The following is a 14,620-nucleotide window of genomic DNA, read 5'->3' as shown; positions in this document are numbered from 1 at the left end:
TGCGCAGCAGGCCAGGCCCTAGAGAAATGAGGACGAGACGTAGCTACCTCACGGGGCTCCTTCCAGAGCTGAGATGTGCTTCCCTAGGGCTAGGCGGGGTCACCGTGGAGGGGCTGGGGGCAGGCACAGAATGGCACAGGCAGGCCGCAGACGCAGGTCGTTGATGGATATGGAGAAGGGGACAGGAGGAGAACTGTGAATTTTTAGGCCCACAACCTGGGCAGGGGTCCTGAGCAAGCAAACCAACCACCCCAACCCGAGACAAAAGTCCCTCCTTTGCCCCTGACTCTTTGCTGTCTAGGAATTCTCACAGGCTGCCTGCCTGTGACAACCTGGGCCCCATCTGAAGAGACTGGGATGGCACTGGCAGTGGGGGGGGGTCTATCCAGCCAGCATTCTTTATGTGGCCTCTGGTCTCCATGGCCACCTGCTGGGTTGGTTGGATTAGTGGGGTGTGGAAAAAGGGTTCATCTGTGGGGAGGTGGCAGGGCTCCTACTGGTGCCTGCCCTATCCAGCTGGGAGCTGGCGTATGCCTCTGGCCAGTCAAGCAGTGGGCCCAAGGACACCCCTGAGAAGCCCAAGCCGGGTGGTCACTGCCTCATGCTGGAACTGCCTGTGGGAGGAGGCATTGCAAAGGCAAAACCTCCCAGAGAGTTTCCTTTTTGGAAACTTGGAACCAGCGCCTTTAATGACATTTTCCAAGGGAGAGGGAAGGGGCACAGGGCACTGGCTGGGTTTACAGCAACGACACTATTTGTGTAATGACATCAGCTCCCACAAGGCCCCTCAGCAGTGTCAACAGCTGGAAAGGGCCCGGACCAGCCAGGGTATGCAGCAGTGGGTCGGGCCTTGGGGGAAGGGGCCTGGTGGAGTCAGGCAGGGCTTGCTGGCTCGGGGAGGTGCCTGGGTGCCCAAGCCACAGGTGGGCAGGGCCAGGAATGGCCAGGTTCCTGGGAGCCATGGCAGCCTTGACCACTTCCTGTTGCTGCCTTCACTGCTGACTTCCAAGGGAAAAGACAAAGGCTATGGGCTAAAGAAGCCTGCTGCAGCCATCCTGGGGGTTGTCATTGTCTAGGCTGCATCCACCTCACCCAGTCTTTTCAGGGCATCCTCTTTCAAGAGTGCCCCCCACACCAGTGAGCCCAACCCCTTCTCAAACCCCTAGAAACTGTCCCCCAGCCGTTTAGTCCGGTTGTCTTGCAGGACCTATTCCTGTGCTCTGGAGCCTCTCGGCTCCCTGCCTTCCTGAACTGCGCACTGTGCTGGGCCTCCGGCCTCATCCTCACACCCAGCACATGGAATATGAAGCCTGGCTCCCTCTCAGGCAGGAAATTGGTTTCATTTTCCCTGCCAGAGCTTGGCTGCTCCAAAGAGCCCATATACCAAGAATGAAGCTCAGCCCCATGGCGACTGGGATTCCCTCTGCTTCCCTCACTTCTGCCCATGTCACCACTGCCATTTATCCAGCACCTGCTCTGTGCCAGGCACTTTACCCCCACGCTTCTAGCCTGTCCTCATGACAACCCCGTGGGACAGGGATTCTCACCTGTTTCCCACCAGGGAGGGAACTGGTGTACACTTGCCCAAGGTCATGCTGCAAGCGTGTGGTGGCACGGGGACTCCAGCTCTTCCAGTTCTGTTACCTGCACTCAATCCCTGCAGCAGGCTGCTGCCCATACCATGGCAACCGCTTCCTGAGGACCTCCATTCTAGCCTAGAGATAGCCCGGGTGGCGTAGGGATACGCACAATGTCTTCAGGAGGGACGGCCAGAGTGGAGGGTGCAGCAGGGGATGGTTTCATCTGAGGAGAGCCCTGGGAGACCCCAGGTTTCAGGAAGGCAGGCCTCAGTTCTCCTGGGGCCCCAGAAAAGTGGTTTGGCTGCTCTGAGTCGGGCGCATAAGGCTGGAGGGATTCTAGGAGACTGGCGGAGATGCCTTAGGAGCAAGAAGACAACAGCCTCAGGGAGCGTCATTTGCTCCTTGAAATGGAAGCCTAGAGCTGGAGGGCAAGGACCCCTGGCCAGGCCCCAGGCCTAGCATGATCTGCTGCATGCCATTAACAGCAAAAGGCATTGTGCTGCCAGGGATTTTGTCCTGTTTGTAATACCTTGCACCACCACACCCCAGTCTGGGGCTGGATGTCACCCCCTATCCAGTAAGGACCCCTCAACAGTGGCGCCAGGGGCCTGCTGAAAATCTTGTTGAAAATCAACTCAGCCTGCAGCCTTGCCTCTGGCTCGACCTCCAGCCACCCCTTTTTCCTTGACAGGGCAAAGGCCCTCCACCCAGTGGTGTGGCCGTTGGGGGACTGTAGCTGGGGGACTGTAGCAGGGTGGTCAGAGCAGCCAGGTCGGGAATGAGGTGACTGTTGGGATTGCAAAGTTCATCACAGGCTGCCTCCCTCATCTTGTTGTGCCCCCAACCAGAATCCAGGCCGCCACTTCTCTGCTTCCAGCCTCTGACCTCCATGGTAAGGACCCAGCCTCAGCAAACCACCCCCTTCCCACCCAGTTCCCACCCCAGGGAGATGGAAATAAGAATCAAGGTGTTGCAGTTCCAGTTTGTACAGTTAGAAAGGGATGTAAAACGGAACTAGATTTTGATTTTGAAGAGTGTATTAACCAGAACTGTGATATGTAGGTTTTTGAGGACCAGATTAGTCTTTTATGTTTTTTTTTAAAATGGATTCCCCAGGGCCTCTTGTCCCTTTTCTTACCAGCTGGGCGGTCTGGTGTTCCTGACAGCTGAGTGCCTGCTTTACTGATGCACAGAAACACAAAAGGTGTGAGGTAGAAGGAAAGGGGAAGGAAACAGGCTGCCCCCACCCAAGCACCTGCAGGCCGTAGCCTCAGCTTACAGCTGCTGTACTTAGAAAGCAGGGTGGGAGACAGCAACCACAGGTTCCTTCAGCTGGGAGGGAAGGACACCTGTGGGGTCAAAGCTCAGAGAGGCTGGGAGCTGCCCTGGTAATATGCAGGAAATAAGTATAGACATTGTTGGAGTTGCCCCAGGTTGGAATGAGACCGAAATCAGAAGAGACCCTTAGGAACTGGGAAATAGTTCCCATGGGGTTTCAATACTTGAAGGACCCCTCCTTTCCTGGAGCTTAAGAGTGGGCAAACTAGGCTTAGTGAGGTGTCACCGTTCAGGACAGTCATTCCTGCAGACCACAGCCACGCCAAACCTGGGGTACCAAAACTGTCCTTGTGGGGCTTCGCCCCTGCCCAAGCCAGATCCCCCTCCTCCTTGTGTCATTGGACAGCCCCGCCTATCCCCGCTCCTAAACCCACTTCCCATCCTCCCCTAGCTCCCTCTTGTGTTGCAGATTTCTGTTCACTCAGAATTGTAAATGTTTAGTTGTGACCATGACATATTGTTTGGGTCAGTGTTCCTTTCCAATGCATACTAATATATTATGGTTATTATATATGAATATATTTAATGACATGGAAAAAGTTGTGGATTTTTTTAAGGTTTTTTTTTTTTTTGCTGTTAGAGTTGTAATGGGCCCAGATGGAACTTGTAATGTGGGCCCCACATGATAGAACTAAATTCAGATATCATTAAATAAACTCTTGTATACTGTTCTGTCTCCAGTCTTTCTTGGTGGCCTGAGCTATGGGTGATAGGCACGTGGGGAGGAAGAAGAGTTAAATCTTTCTGCAACGTAAGGAGTATGGCCTCTTGCCTTAGAACTCCCCACCAAGACAAAGCTCTGGACTTTATTTTTTGGTAAAGAGCCCTAACTACCCAAAAAAGGGAGAAAAAGGGCAGCTTCACTTGGAAAGTCCTAGGGACTTGCTGGCTCTGAATGCTCTTTTGAGCTAAAAGGCTCTAAAATGGGACAATATGTATTTCAGTCACTGCTCCTGGGGTAGATCCTTCCTGCTCTGTGGAGCTCCCAGACATGGGGGAACTTAGGGTACAGGGAAAAGAGGGTTTCTTCCTACGTGCCCCACACACAGCAGCAGGGAGAGAGCAACCTTTGACCTTTCCTTGCTTGATTTTTAAACCTGGAGGTCATTTTTTGCTGTTTACATAACTTGTTTCTTAAAGCCAAGTAGAGACTCACAAGGAAATACAACAGGGTTGGTGAAACTCAAGAGATCTTGCAAAAGTCTTTTTTCCAATCCATTGCTGAAGACTTCATGTGGTGCATAGACTGGGCCGGTGCCAGCACCACATGGCCACCGGGAGCTGAGCTCACTGGGTTTTGGAGAGGCTATATTTAAACCTCCAAATGGTTGTGATTTCTGTATTAATATGCAATGCAGCCATTAGGAACACACTGTGGTGCCACACAAAGTGAGCTGATAGGCACCAGGATACGGTCATTTCTGCACCCAGCTGTTTTCAAGACCAGGCTCAGCCGCAGGCCTGGTCTGGACTTGAGTGATGCCGATTCCACTGGACGCACTTCCTTGGAAGGTCCAGGAAGGCTTACCTCGCCATGTGGCAAGCTGGCTGGAGGTGAGCCGCTTCTCAGGAAGCCTCCTCAGGGGCCTGGCTGTGAGGACAAGGAGCTGGGCACTCAGAGCAATCCACGGACTGAGGGCATCTCAGGAGTGAGTCCCTGATGAATGACAATGACTGACAGTAGTTAGTGGGGACAGGGCAGGTCTCAGTTGCTAAGGCCAAGGGAAAGCAAGCCTTTTCTGCAGTCTCAGGCACTCACCAGGGCCAGCTGGACTGCTGGCAGGATTTAGGACCCACTGAGACCAGGGCTAAGAGGTTTGTGATGCATGTGGCAGTTTCTCGGCTATGGTTATTTTAGGTCAAGGGTCTAGTTCCCAAGGACTTTCATGATATGGCTTTTCTCTGTCCAGAAAATTGTTTGTGCCTGTGAGTGCTGTGCATCTTTGGGACTCAAGCACAGACAGACCCTGTGTTGGCAGATGCAGCCCCAGACCCACACCCTAAAGGAAACACTGCTGATCAGACATACATCAGTGTATGTGCTGCTGAAGTGAGCACAATCAGACATACATCAGAATGGGAGCCATGAACTGCTACATTCTGGCAGGGCCAGAGGCAGGGCCTCACATTCTGGCAGGGGAGACAAGGAATCGACATCTGTCCAACTTGAATAATACAGAAAATGAGCTGCGTTATTGCTAAGCACTGGACTAAGGTGGTGGGAGAACCCAGTGATCCTCATCAGGAATTCTGGGGCCAGTGAGTGCCAGGCCCCAGAGGGCCTGCCTGGCCATCTGAGCAGCTATCAGGTCAGTTCCCATTTACCAGGCCCTCTCCCCCTGTCCCTGCATCTCCAGAGACAGTGCCTGGCATATGGGGATGCCCACTTGCAGCAGACACACCCTTAACTCTCAGATTTTGCTGAATACGTATCTCTTCCTATGCTCTTTTTAAGACTAAATAAAGACATGAGCAATGTGCCAAGAAAAACGAGTGAAAGGAAGAACAGAGCCAGTGAGGAATACAGTATGGGGATGGATTAACTTATTGCTTTAGCACACTGGAGACTCAGCAGGACAGCAAGTCAGTCAATGCCTTTTGTTACTGGCATGTGGTTGGGAGGAAGTCTGTGAATCATACAGTGCAATCAGAGGAAAAAAGAGTCTCAACCCACATTTTAATATAAATAAGGGGGAACCCCACTTAACCTCGGCAAGGCTCAGTTAGAAAATCCAACTAGATTAGAAAGGGCTGGGTATTTAGATCAGTGGTTTCGCTGCCTGCCTTGCAAGCGCAAGAGCCCAGAGTTCGATCCCCAGTTCCGGGAGAAAAAAAAATCCAACTAGTATTATCCCAGAGCCCGAGAAAGCAGGAAACAGGATTCTGAAGCAGTGAAGGCACTGTTTTCTGACAAGCAGGGAGAACAGCAATGCAGTCAGCTCCTGCCAGTTCTCTGGGGAGAGCTGGTCGGACAGTGCCAGATGCAGAGGGGCATTAAGGAATTCTGCAGCAGCCCCAATGAAGGAAAGTTCCAGGGATATGAGCTCTGGAAGAAATCACAATGCCAGCCAGGCTAGCTGGCTGCAGGCAGCAGAGAAAAGAAGTGCAAGGATTTTCCATATCAAAGCCACAAAGGCCTGGGCAGAGGCTGTGTCCAGGCAGGGCCCATGGGCTCTGAAAGGAGCAGACTGTCCTGGGGCTAATGACAGCTAAAGTTGAGTGCAGTTATTAATAATCACGAAGTTGAAATGAAACAAAAGTACCAGTTGTACCCGGGTATCTGGATTTCTTTATATGGTCTCCAGGCTTAAAATGCTTATAATTAATAATCTGATAAGTTAAACAATTCTTATGCTGTTATTTTAATAAAGTTTATTTTCATTGAAAAAGCACTCGAGGTGACGGGTGCAATGCCCCTATGCTGCTGCTCTGCTTTATGCTCAGGCTGAGGGCTTAAGATGTAAGCAGCCAATTCCAGAGCACTTGCTGCAGCTCACCCAGGGCTGGGGTGATGACATGTTTGAGGGGGAAACAAGGCCTTGCAAAGCATGCTGAAAATCCTATATCTACATGAGCCACATTACTGTAGGGTGGGTCATGAGGCATCAGGTGCCCCCAAATGGATCATGCCAGCCACTTGGATATGCTTTACCACTCCCAGCCTGATGGATGGTGGGTGTCCCCCTTGAGGAAGAACAAGGGTGGCTGGGACTTTCCTCCTGGCACTTCTATAGCCTACATTGCCCACTGCTTGGATGGCAGGTCCTTGTACTACTCTCTTGGGCAGTTTTCTTCCATCCTCCCTGCCCATTGGCCCAGAGAAGTGAAGTAACTTGTCCAGGGTCACACAGCTAGCAATGCTGGGGCTGGGCCTCGAGCCCATTCAGCCAAAAGAACAGAAGCTGCTGTGTGAAGACATCAGCTCAGTGTTTTGCTTGAAAGGGCCTTTCAGTGTGACTGTGCCAGGATGCCATGGCTCTGGTTCAAAGACGCCCCATGAGTTGCTGGGGCTCCGTGCTGAGCAAGTCAAGAGGAGGTGAGAAAGTCAAACAGACTGTCAATGCTGCCTCCCCTGAGCTCCCAAGTGGGAGATACTGTTTGTACAGATTTGGGGTTTCACACAAGACTGAAGACGTGGCTCTGGATTCTTGGTCTTCTGTTGGGTGATCCATTAGCAACCACCCCACTCTGACAAGAAACGCATCCCATGTTACATTTTGTCCAAAAGCCCTGGTGTCCATAATGGTCTCTCTACTTCAGGAACTTACCCAGCTGCAACAAACTGCTTCTCCTTCCCTTCCCAGCCTGGCTCCCTGACAGCAGGGCTCTTTGCTGCCTTGCCCCTCATCTGCTCAGCCTCTTGCCACCTCCAGACTCGACATGGCCCCCGCCATCCTGCTAAGTCTGCTCCAAGGGCCTCAGTATTGTTAGGTCAGTGGGCATCAGGGTCCAAACAAACAGGAGAGCTCTTTTTTCTGGCTGACTCACTTTCACATCCTTGCCAGTTCATCCTGTTGCTCTAGGTTCAAAGCAGTTGGTAGGATCTTGGACTCTGGACTTGGAGACTGTGTGGCCCACAGATCCCAGACTTGGGTTAGAGAGAAACCTTTTCTCAGCTGAGACAAGAGGCAGGCCCTGTGCTGGCACGAGTAACTCAGTGCTCACAGTAGCCGTACCAGGTGGGAAGGGGGTCTTCTTCCCTCCATTTTCTAGATGAGGCCCATGGTCACATCTGTACATGGTGTGGTGGTCTTTGGGGCCGTCTCTGCCATCAGGAATTTTGCAGTCCCCTGTGCTGGAGCAGGGCTGAGTAACTAGTTCCAGACAGTGGGTTGGAAGCAGAGGTGGTGGGTCTGCTTTTGAGCTGAACATGTCACCACTGGCCACCAGAATTTCCTTTTCCTCTGCCATAAAGACCTCAATAACTGTCCTTTTGGCTGGGGTTCTGGAGTAAGGATATGTCAGATCTGAGCAGCTTCCTGGACTCCTGGACCTCAGATCTCCCCAACACATCTGGAGTTTTGGTCTCAAAGTTCTAGAAAACAGCATTACACCAGGCTGCACTGTGGCCCCCTTCCTGGTAGCTGTCTCTGTCCTGAGGGGACTTCTCCTGAGGGGACATCTCATTCATTAGAGGAAATCTATAGGAGATTCTCCCCACCCCAAGTCCTCTACCACAAGGCCATTTTTTTCCTCAGTCAAACTATGTACTTTGGCAATTACTGTCATTTTCCTCCTTTTGACATGAAGGACAAAGCAAGCCAGCTGCCCATCCTGCTTCCTGTACAGAGAAGGGAAGGCATCATGCTGGACCTTCAGTGCCCTTCTAACTCAGAACTCACCATCCTGTGGGCCTGGCATCCTTTGCAGGCCATTCTGCAAAGGCCTAGCCTTTGTGAGACAGGCACCATAGACAACACACATGCACACATTAAGGATTGTCAGAGGCAGCTGGAAACAAATCAAGGCAATGCTCTGGCTGGTTGTGATATATGCCTATAATCTTAGCTACTCAGAACCTGAGGTAAAAGGATCACAAGTTCAAGACCAGCCTGAGAAACTTAAGTGAGATCCTGTCTTAATTAAATAAATAAATACATAAATAAATAAAGGCAGCAGATGTGCTTCAGTGGTAGAACACCTGTCTGGCACGCATGAAGTCCCAGATTCAATCCTCAGGACTGCAAATAAGCCAATGAATGAACAGTGATGTTCTCCTCACTTATAACCACACCTATCTCTCAACAGCACTCCCTGCCCGACCTCACTAGATTCTGGCCACTTAAATGTTTCAGCCTTCAATAATGAGTTTACTATCACAGAAAAACTGAACAAGAATGTGCCTGAAAGATGAAGGCGGGTCCCAGGTAGAGTCCAGACATACTTCTGAGCACATGCAGCCAGCACCACTGGGTTTGGGGAACTCCTTGGGGTGCCTTGGGCAGGGTGGGTGGTGGGAGGGCAGTTAAGTCTCTCAGACATGGATCTACTCGGACCTTTCTGTACAACCTCATGTTATTCCAACTACTGGAGTGACAACGGATGTTGGACACAAAATGGCCATTCATTTCCCACACGGGCACATGACTGACTTCCCCAAGCAGACCAGACCTCCAGGTTACAACTGCCTTCCGGGTACCCAGCACACTGGGGTGGCTGCAAGCCACTGGCAGCTACGGGGCAATGGTCACTTGAGGGGCCTCTGGCTAGCACCAAAATGACTAAGGTGGAGACCAGAAGAGCCCCAATGGGCCAGTGTTCTAGCTCTGCACCTCTAGTGAAGCAGGGTACATCAAGAGTTCAGAGCTTTGGGAGAGTTTATTGAGAGTAGGTTTTGCATACCAAAAAGATGCTGGGCTTTTTTTCCGGCACTGGCAGGTGTCACAGCGGGTGGTCTCTTTAATGCTATTAGTTGGTTGGCCAGACTGCAATGACCACAATAGCCACAAGCAGCAATAAAATCACCATTATCATCCCTGAAAAACAGAAGCAGAACATGTCTCTTTTAGTGATCAGACCAGAACTGCAGTACACATTCTATCTTCCCCAAGAGGGAAGCAGACACAGCGCTGGCTCTGCAGGCTGGTTGGTGCAGAGAAAGCATGGGCTCTAGGGAACCCAGAAACAGCCCTGCCCCTAGAGAGCTGTGCCATTGCTCTGGACTGCAAGACTGAGATGCTGGTGGGGAAGGTTGAGGATGTGGGTGCCTAGAATCTCCAGTTCCAACCACAGGGACACAAAGGCACAGATCCTTGCTACAAAGTCAGTATCCATGCTGGACACAGGCCTGAGAGAACACAGTCCTTCACTTACTGCCTTCCATGTTCATTGACCCAGTGTTTAAGATTGTGTGCACTTACCACATGCTAGAAACTGCAGGGAGCCAGCAGAGCCTAACAGAGACAGGACAGGGCTGTACAAAGTAAGTATCCAAGCTGGATGTGGTGGTGTTGGCCTGTAATCTCAATGTTTCGGGAAGCTGAGGCAGGAGGATCACAAGTTTGAGCCCAGCCAGGGCAACTTAGTAAGGCCCTGTCTCAAAAATAATGATAAATAAAAGGCTGGAGATACAGCTCAGTGCAAAAGCCCTGGGTTCAATCCTCAGTAACACACACACACACACACACACACACACGCATACAAATATGTATCTAGAAAAGCTTGCTCACCCTAGACTCCCCTGGCCACCAAGGCCCAGAGTAGGGAAGTAAGCAGATGAGGAAAGGGACATGAAAAGTAACAGGGGAACCAAGCACACAGGGTCACATGGAGTCTGGACACCAGGGAAGCCTCTGGAAGACTGATGAGCTAAGAAAGTCAGGATCCCAAGAGCTCAACTCCTTATTCTGCCCATGAGACCACAGGTTTTAGGGCAGTCACCAGCATGAGCCACCCTCTGGACAAGCCCTGGCCACCTCTAATTATTTGCACTGGAATAATTAAAACTAAGTAAAGTTGGAATTCAGTTTCTCAGTTGCCCTAATCATATTTCAGTGGTTCAGTCACTGTACACAGCCAGTGGCTGCTGTGGGTAGACATATATTATATTCCTAAGACTACCAGTTTTGATATGGTGTGATTTCATTTTCAGTTTCTGAATTCTAAGTATTTTTAAATGTTCAGCAATGATTTCTTTCTTGGCCCATCATTACTTAGAAGTATGTTTTAAAATTTCTAATTATACTGAAACATTGTCATAAAAATATATGTATTTTAATTTCAGAGAGTTGGGCATGGTGGTGCACACCTGTAATCTCAGCACTCTGAAGGCTGAGGCAGGAGGATCACTGCAAGTTTGAGGCCAGCCTGGGCTATATAATGAGTTCAAGGCCAGATTAGACTACATAGTGAGACCCTGTCTCAAAAGAAGAAAATTAAAAAATAAAATAAAAATAAATTCAGAGATAATACATATATTTTGATGTGAAAATATCCAATTTGGATTGGTAAAAATGTACTCACAATAATACTTCTGTGGTTTTCTGCCTACATTTGTACTTGTAGGAAATACTAAATCTCAAGACATTCATGAAAGAATACAATTTGCCTTTCTATTCAGGTTTATAGACTTCCTGAATTTGATCCACAGATCCTTAAGGTTCAATGTACATCACATAGTGTAAGTTTTAAACCCAAGTCATGGAAATACAGCTTGCCCATGGTTTTGAATATTGAAAAGGAATTAAAACACATGTTAAGCTTCCGGTCACTCCCCTGCCACAGTGGGCGAGTTTTCCTAATACGCCCTCTTTCTTGGGGATCCTATCTTGTGAGAATCCTCTTCTCCGGGAGCCAGGGCTTTCTTTTCTTCCCTGTCTTCATGGAACACAAAACAAAGCTTCTATATCAGGGATTTGTAGACTACAGACTGCAGTTCATGGATCAGTTCTGTCGTCTGTTTTTGCACAACCGATGAGCTAAGAATAGTTTTTATATTGTTAAAGGGTTGTCATAAAAGTAAAAGGAGGAGGCGATGTGACATGCCATCTGTGGTCTGCAAAGCCTAAACCATTTATCATCTGGCCTCTTATAGAAGTTTGCTGACCCCTGCTGTGTGTCACCAGGACTGATAATGACCCAGCTGCAGCACCAGTCCATTCCCTTGGGTTTGAGTTGTCAATCCTCTCATTTCTTTCATCTAAGGATTTCCTTCCTTCCTTGTGAACTCAGTTATTCACTAACATTGTGGGGCGGGGTACATTTTAGCTAACATTTCTTTCAAGATGCTTGCTGTGAGAAAGGGTACATGTGTGTTATTATTTTGGTTCAACTTCTAGCCAGAACCAGAAAAACATGATAGAAGTGAATGAAAAGAAACATCTTTAGGTTAACCAAAAGCTTCACGGGGACAGGAGCCACAGTTTATCACTCTGCTCCATGAGTGATGTTTGGTTGAGAACTTTCCTGGCTGTGGTGAAAAGATGATGTGGTGTGATACGAGAAGAACATGAAGGGGTGGGGTGGTGGACAGAGCATGGGGACCTATGAGGCCTGGGCTCTTTTGGACAAGGGGAGGGCTGACTGAGGAGACAAGGGAGATGAGCAGCAGAGTTTGGGGCCAAGGGTTTGATCCTGGGTGCGGTGCCAGTGGACTCACAGTGGGAGAGCACTTGAGGCTGAGATGCTCCAGCAAGTGGTCCCTACTGAGGTTGTGATGGCCCAGGGCTGAAGCTCACTCAAGCGACCCTGACTTTCAAACTGGGGTGATGATGAGAACAGCTAAATGGACAACCAGAATAAAGGAATAAAGAATAACAGATGGGGGAGACCAAATCATCCATCTGGTTTAGTTCACACACACAAAACTTGAAACACAAGGGAAAAGGCCTTGAGGTGTGGGTGGCTCCCCCACTTCAGACTTGGCCCACTGCAGTGCTGTGCTCCTGTGCTCTGCACAGTCCAGTCCCCAGGCATCTTTTGTGATGGCAACTGATCAGGCTTCCTCCTTGCTTCAAGGCCTCCAATGGCTTACACAGATCAGACACAACGGTGGCTCCGCTGGCCCTGCAGCCATGCTCTGTGCCCTGTGCTCTAGCCACTGGGCTTCAACTCTCCAACATGGAACTCTCCTGATAGCCCAGGGGCTGGGACACATGCCGTCCTGTCTGTCTAGTGTTCTCCCGTTCTTGGCCTAGGGAGTTCCCCGAACTTCAGCATCAGGGTCATCTCCAGGGTTAACTCCTTGACCTGAAATCAACAGTACCCCTTTGTCTCCACAGTAACTGTCATCAAAATCATTCAGCATCAGCTCCTGTGTGTCTCTCTTCTGTGACAGAGACTGTGATTTCTTGTTCAGCACATATCCTGGTCTCAACCCAGAGCTGGCACATAAAGGAGGTACCGTGAAAACACCACAAATGAATAAATACACTGAGTATCTGAGAGGGACAAGAAGAGACAACGTGAAAGACATAGGAGTAGCAGTAAACGGAGGGAGAAGCTGAGAGACTATATCAGACGATAGTTAAGGAAAAAGTCCAAAAAGTGGTCAATGTCAACAAACAATGGAGAGAGATACTAAGACAGGGAACACTCCTGGGTTCCTGGCCACCTTTAATAGGACAGTTTTAGCAAAAAGGTGGATGGGCCCATTGGAATTACTAATACAAGAATGCGTGTGTATGGTGTGTGTGCGTGTATTCAGGGCCTGGCATCTACACGAGCATGACCACCACACTCCCAGGCCCAGTGATGCCTTTTAAAAGAGGATCTGTCATTGAAACTGTGAATTAGACAAATTGTGCTTCTCAGAAGGGGTACACACTACCCACGAGGGGTCAAAACACAGTTCACTCCTGACACCTTAGACAGTGACTGATAATGTAATAAACTAGTTCCTCGCCCAAAGAGGAAACAGAGAATTTTAAGAGCAACGACAAATGACAGTTTTACACCTTAAACCCTTACTGAGGAAACACGGGTTCTGTGAGAGGGGTTTCAACAAGCTTAGGTACACTGGTGTGTACTGAAGCTCAGCTGAGGAAGTCATTTCAAGATGGCAAGTGACAGTGATAAGCAAAAGCCAACATCAGCCTTTGTGCCTCAGAGAAGGTATTTACAGACCTTATCGCTACAATCCTTTCCTGTGAAGAAGCAGAAGTAGCTCTTTGGGAATGTGAGCACAGGTCTGGCACCTCTCTCCTCCGGAGGATGTTATAGGAAGAGTAACTGTGACCTTTCCAAAGCCCGCCCTGGACACACACACAGTATGCTGGGATGCCTGGTTCTGTGCTACAGGCTATGGTGTATGGCCTCTCCTTGCTCCCCATAACAAATCATCCGCCTTTTCTCTTCAATCTCGAGGAAGTGGAAACTGTGGAAGTGAACTTTCCAGCCTAAGGCCCTGGATCTGGTAAGAGGATGAGCTAGAGTGGAATCCAGGTGGGCCTGGCAGGCGGCCAGGCTCTCCTTGCACCAGTGGAGCCACTCCAGGGGTCCTGAGCCCCCACAGAGCATGGGGCTCATCAGGCAGAGACCCAGACTCCTTGGGGCTCGAAAAGTGGAATGTAGTTTCTTCTCTTTTCATCCTCTTCCCTTTTCTCCCTCCTTCACTTTTTTTTTTTTTTTGGTACCAGGGATTGAACTCAGGTCCTTGAGCTTGCGAGACAGGTGGCGGAACCACTGAGCTAAATCCCCGGCCCCCTCCTTCACTTTTTTATGTTGGAAAACTAAACAGACACAAAAGTAGATGGATAGCAGAGTAGACGGAACTGTGATAATCCCATCACTCGGCTTTAACAAGGATCAATTCGTGGCCATTCTGGTTTTATCTGCATGCTCACCTGTAACCTGTCTCCAGTGTGTGGAATTTGGAGCAAACCCTATGCACGCTTTATCCATAGGCATTTAGTGTCACTAAAAGATAAAGGCATCACGTTAAAGAAGCACCACCACACACGTGAGCAACAGAGAGTTGAAACTTTGTAAAGGGAGAGGCAGGGCAAAGCCTACAACCCATGGGACGGAGGAACATGGCTCCAGCCTCCAGGAAGCAGGAGGGTCCTGACAGTTGGGGAAGAATGGGGGAAAATTTGAGCCATACTGAGTCACATGTGAAAGACAGAATTTAGTTCTTTTGCCTCTGAATAGTGTTCAAGCCTCAGGGGGTCTCGTCTTCCATCCCCCCAGCTAAGGAAATGTTTGACATTTCAGAACAAGAAAGACAGTTGAACTTCTGGGAACCTGCCAACTTCTAAACAATG

The 14,620-nt window shown here is 49.6% G+C and overlaps 1 protein-coding gene across 3 annotated transcripts in view; it reads right to left on the bottom strand.

The window, feature by feature from the left end:
- Window positions 1–9,201: 9,201 nt before the first annotated feature.
- Window positions 9,202–14,620, bottom strand: part of Stx8 (syntaxin 8) — a 278,115-nt gene continuing 272,696 nt past the window's right edge. For 2 of the 3 annotated variants that reach the window (XM_033762791.1, XM_033762790.1), the window contains exon 8: window positions 9,202–9,394. In XM_033762791.1, coding sequence (XP_033618682.1) covers window positions 9,327–9,394 — 68 coding nt within the window. In that variant the 3' untranslated portion in view covers window positions 9,202–9,326. The remainder of the gene's footprint in view (window positions 9,395–14,620) is intronic. The other variant, XM_010614972.2, reaches the window with a different exon arrangement.

Source organism: Fukomys damarensis, unplaced genomic scaffold (genome assembly GCF_012274545.1).
Source record: "Fukomys damarensis isolate Sample0158 unplaced genomic scaffold, DMR_v1.0_HiC HiC_scaffold_13, whole genome shotgun sequence".
Taxonomy (NCBI): Eukaryota; Metazoa; Chordata; class Mammalia; order Rodentia; family Bathyergidae; genus Fukomys; species Fukomys damarensis.
Note: the sequence above shows the minus strand (reverse complement) of the source record. Positions and strands in the feature narration are given on the sequence as shown.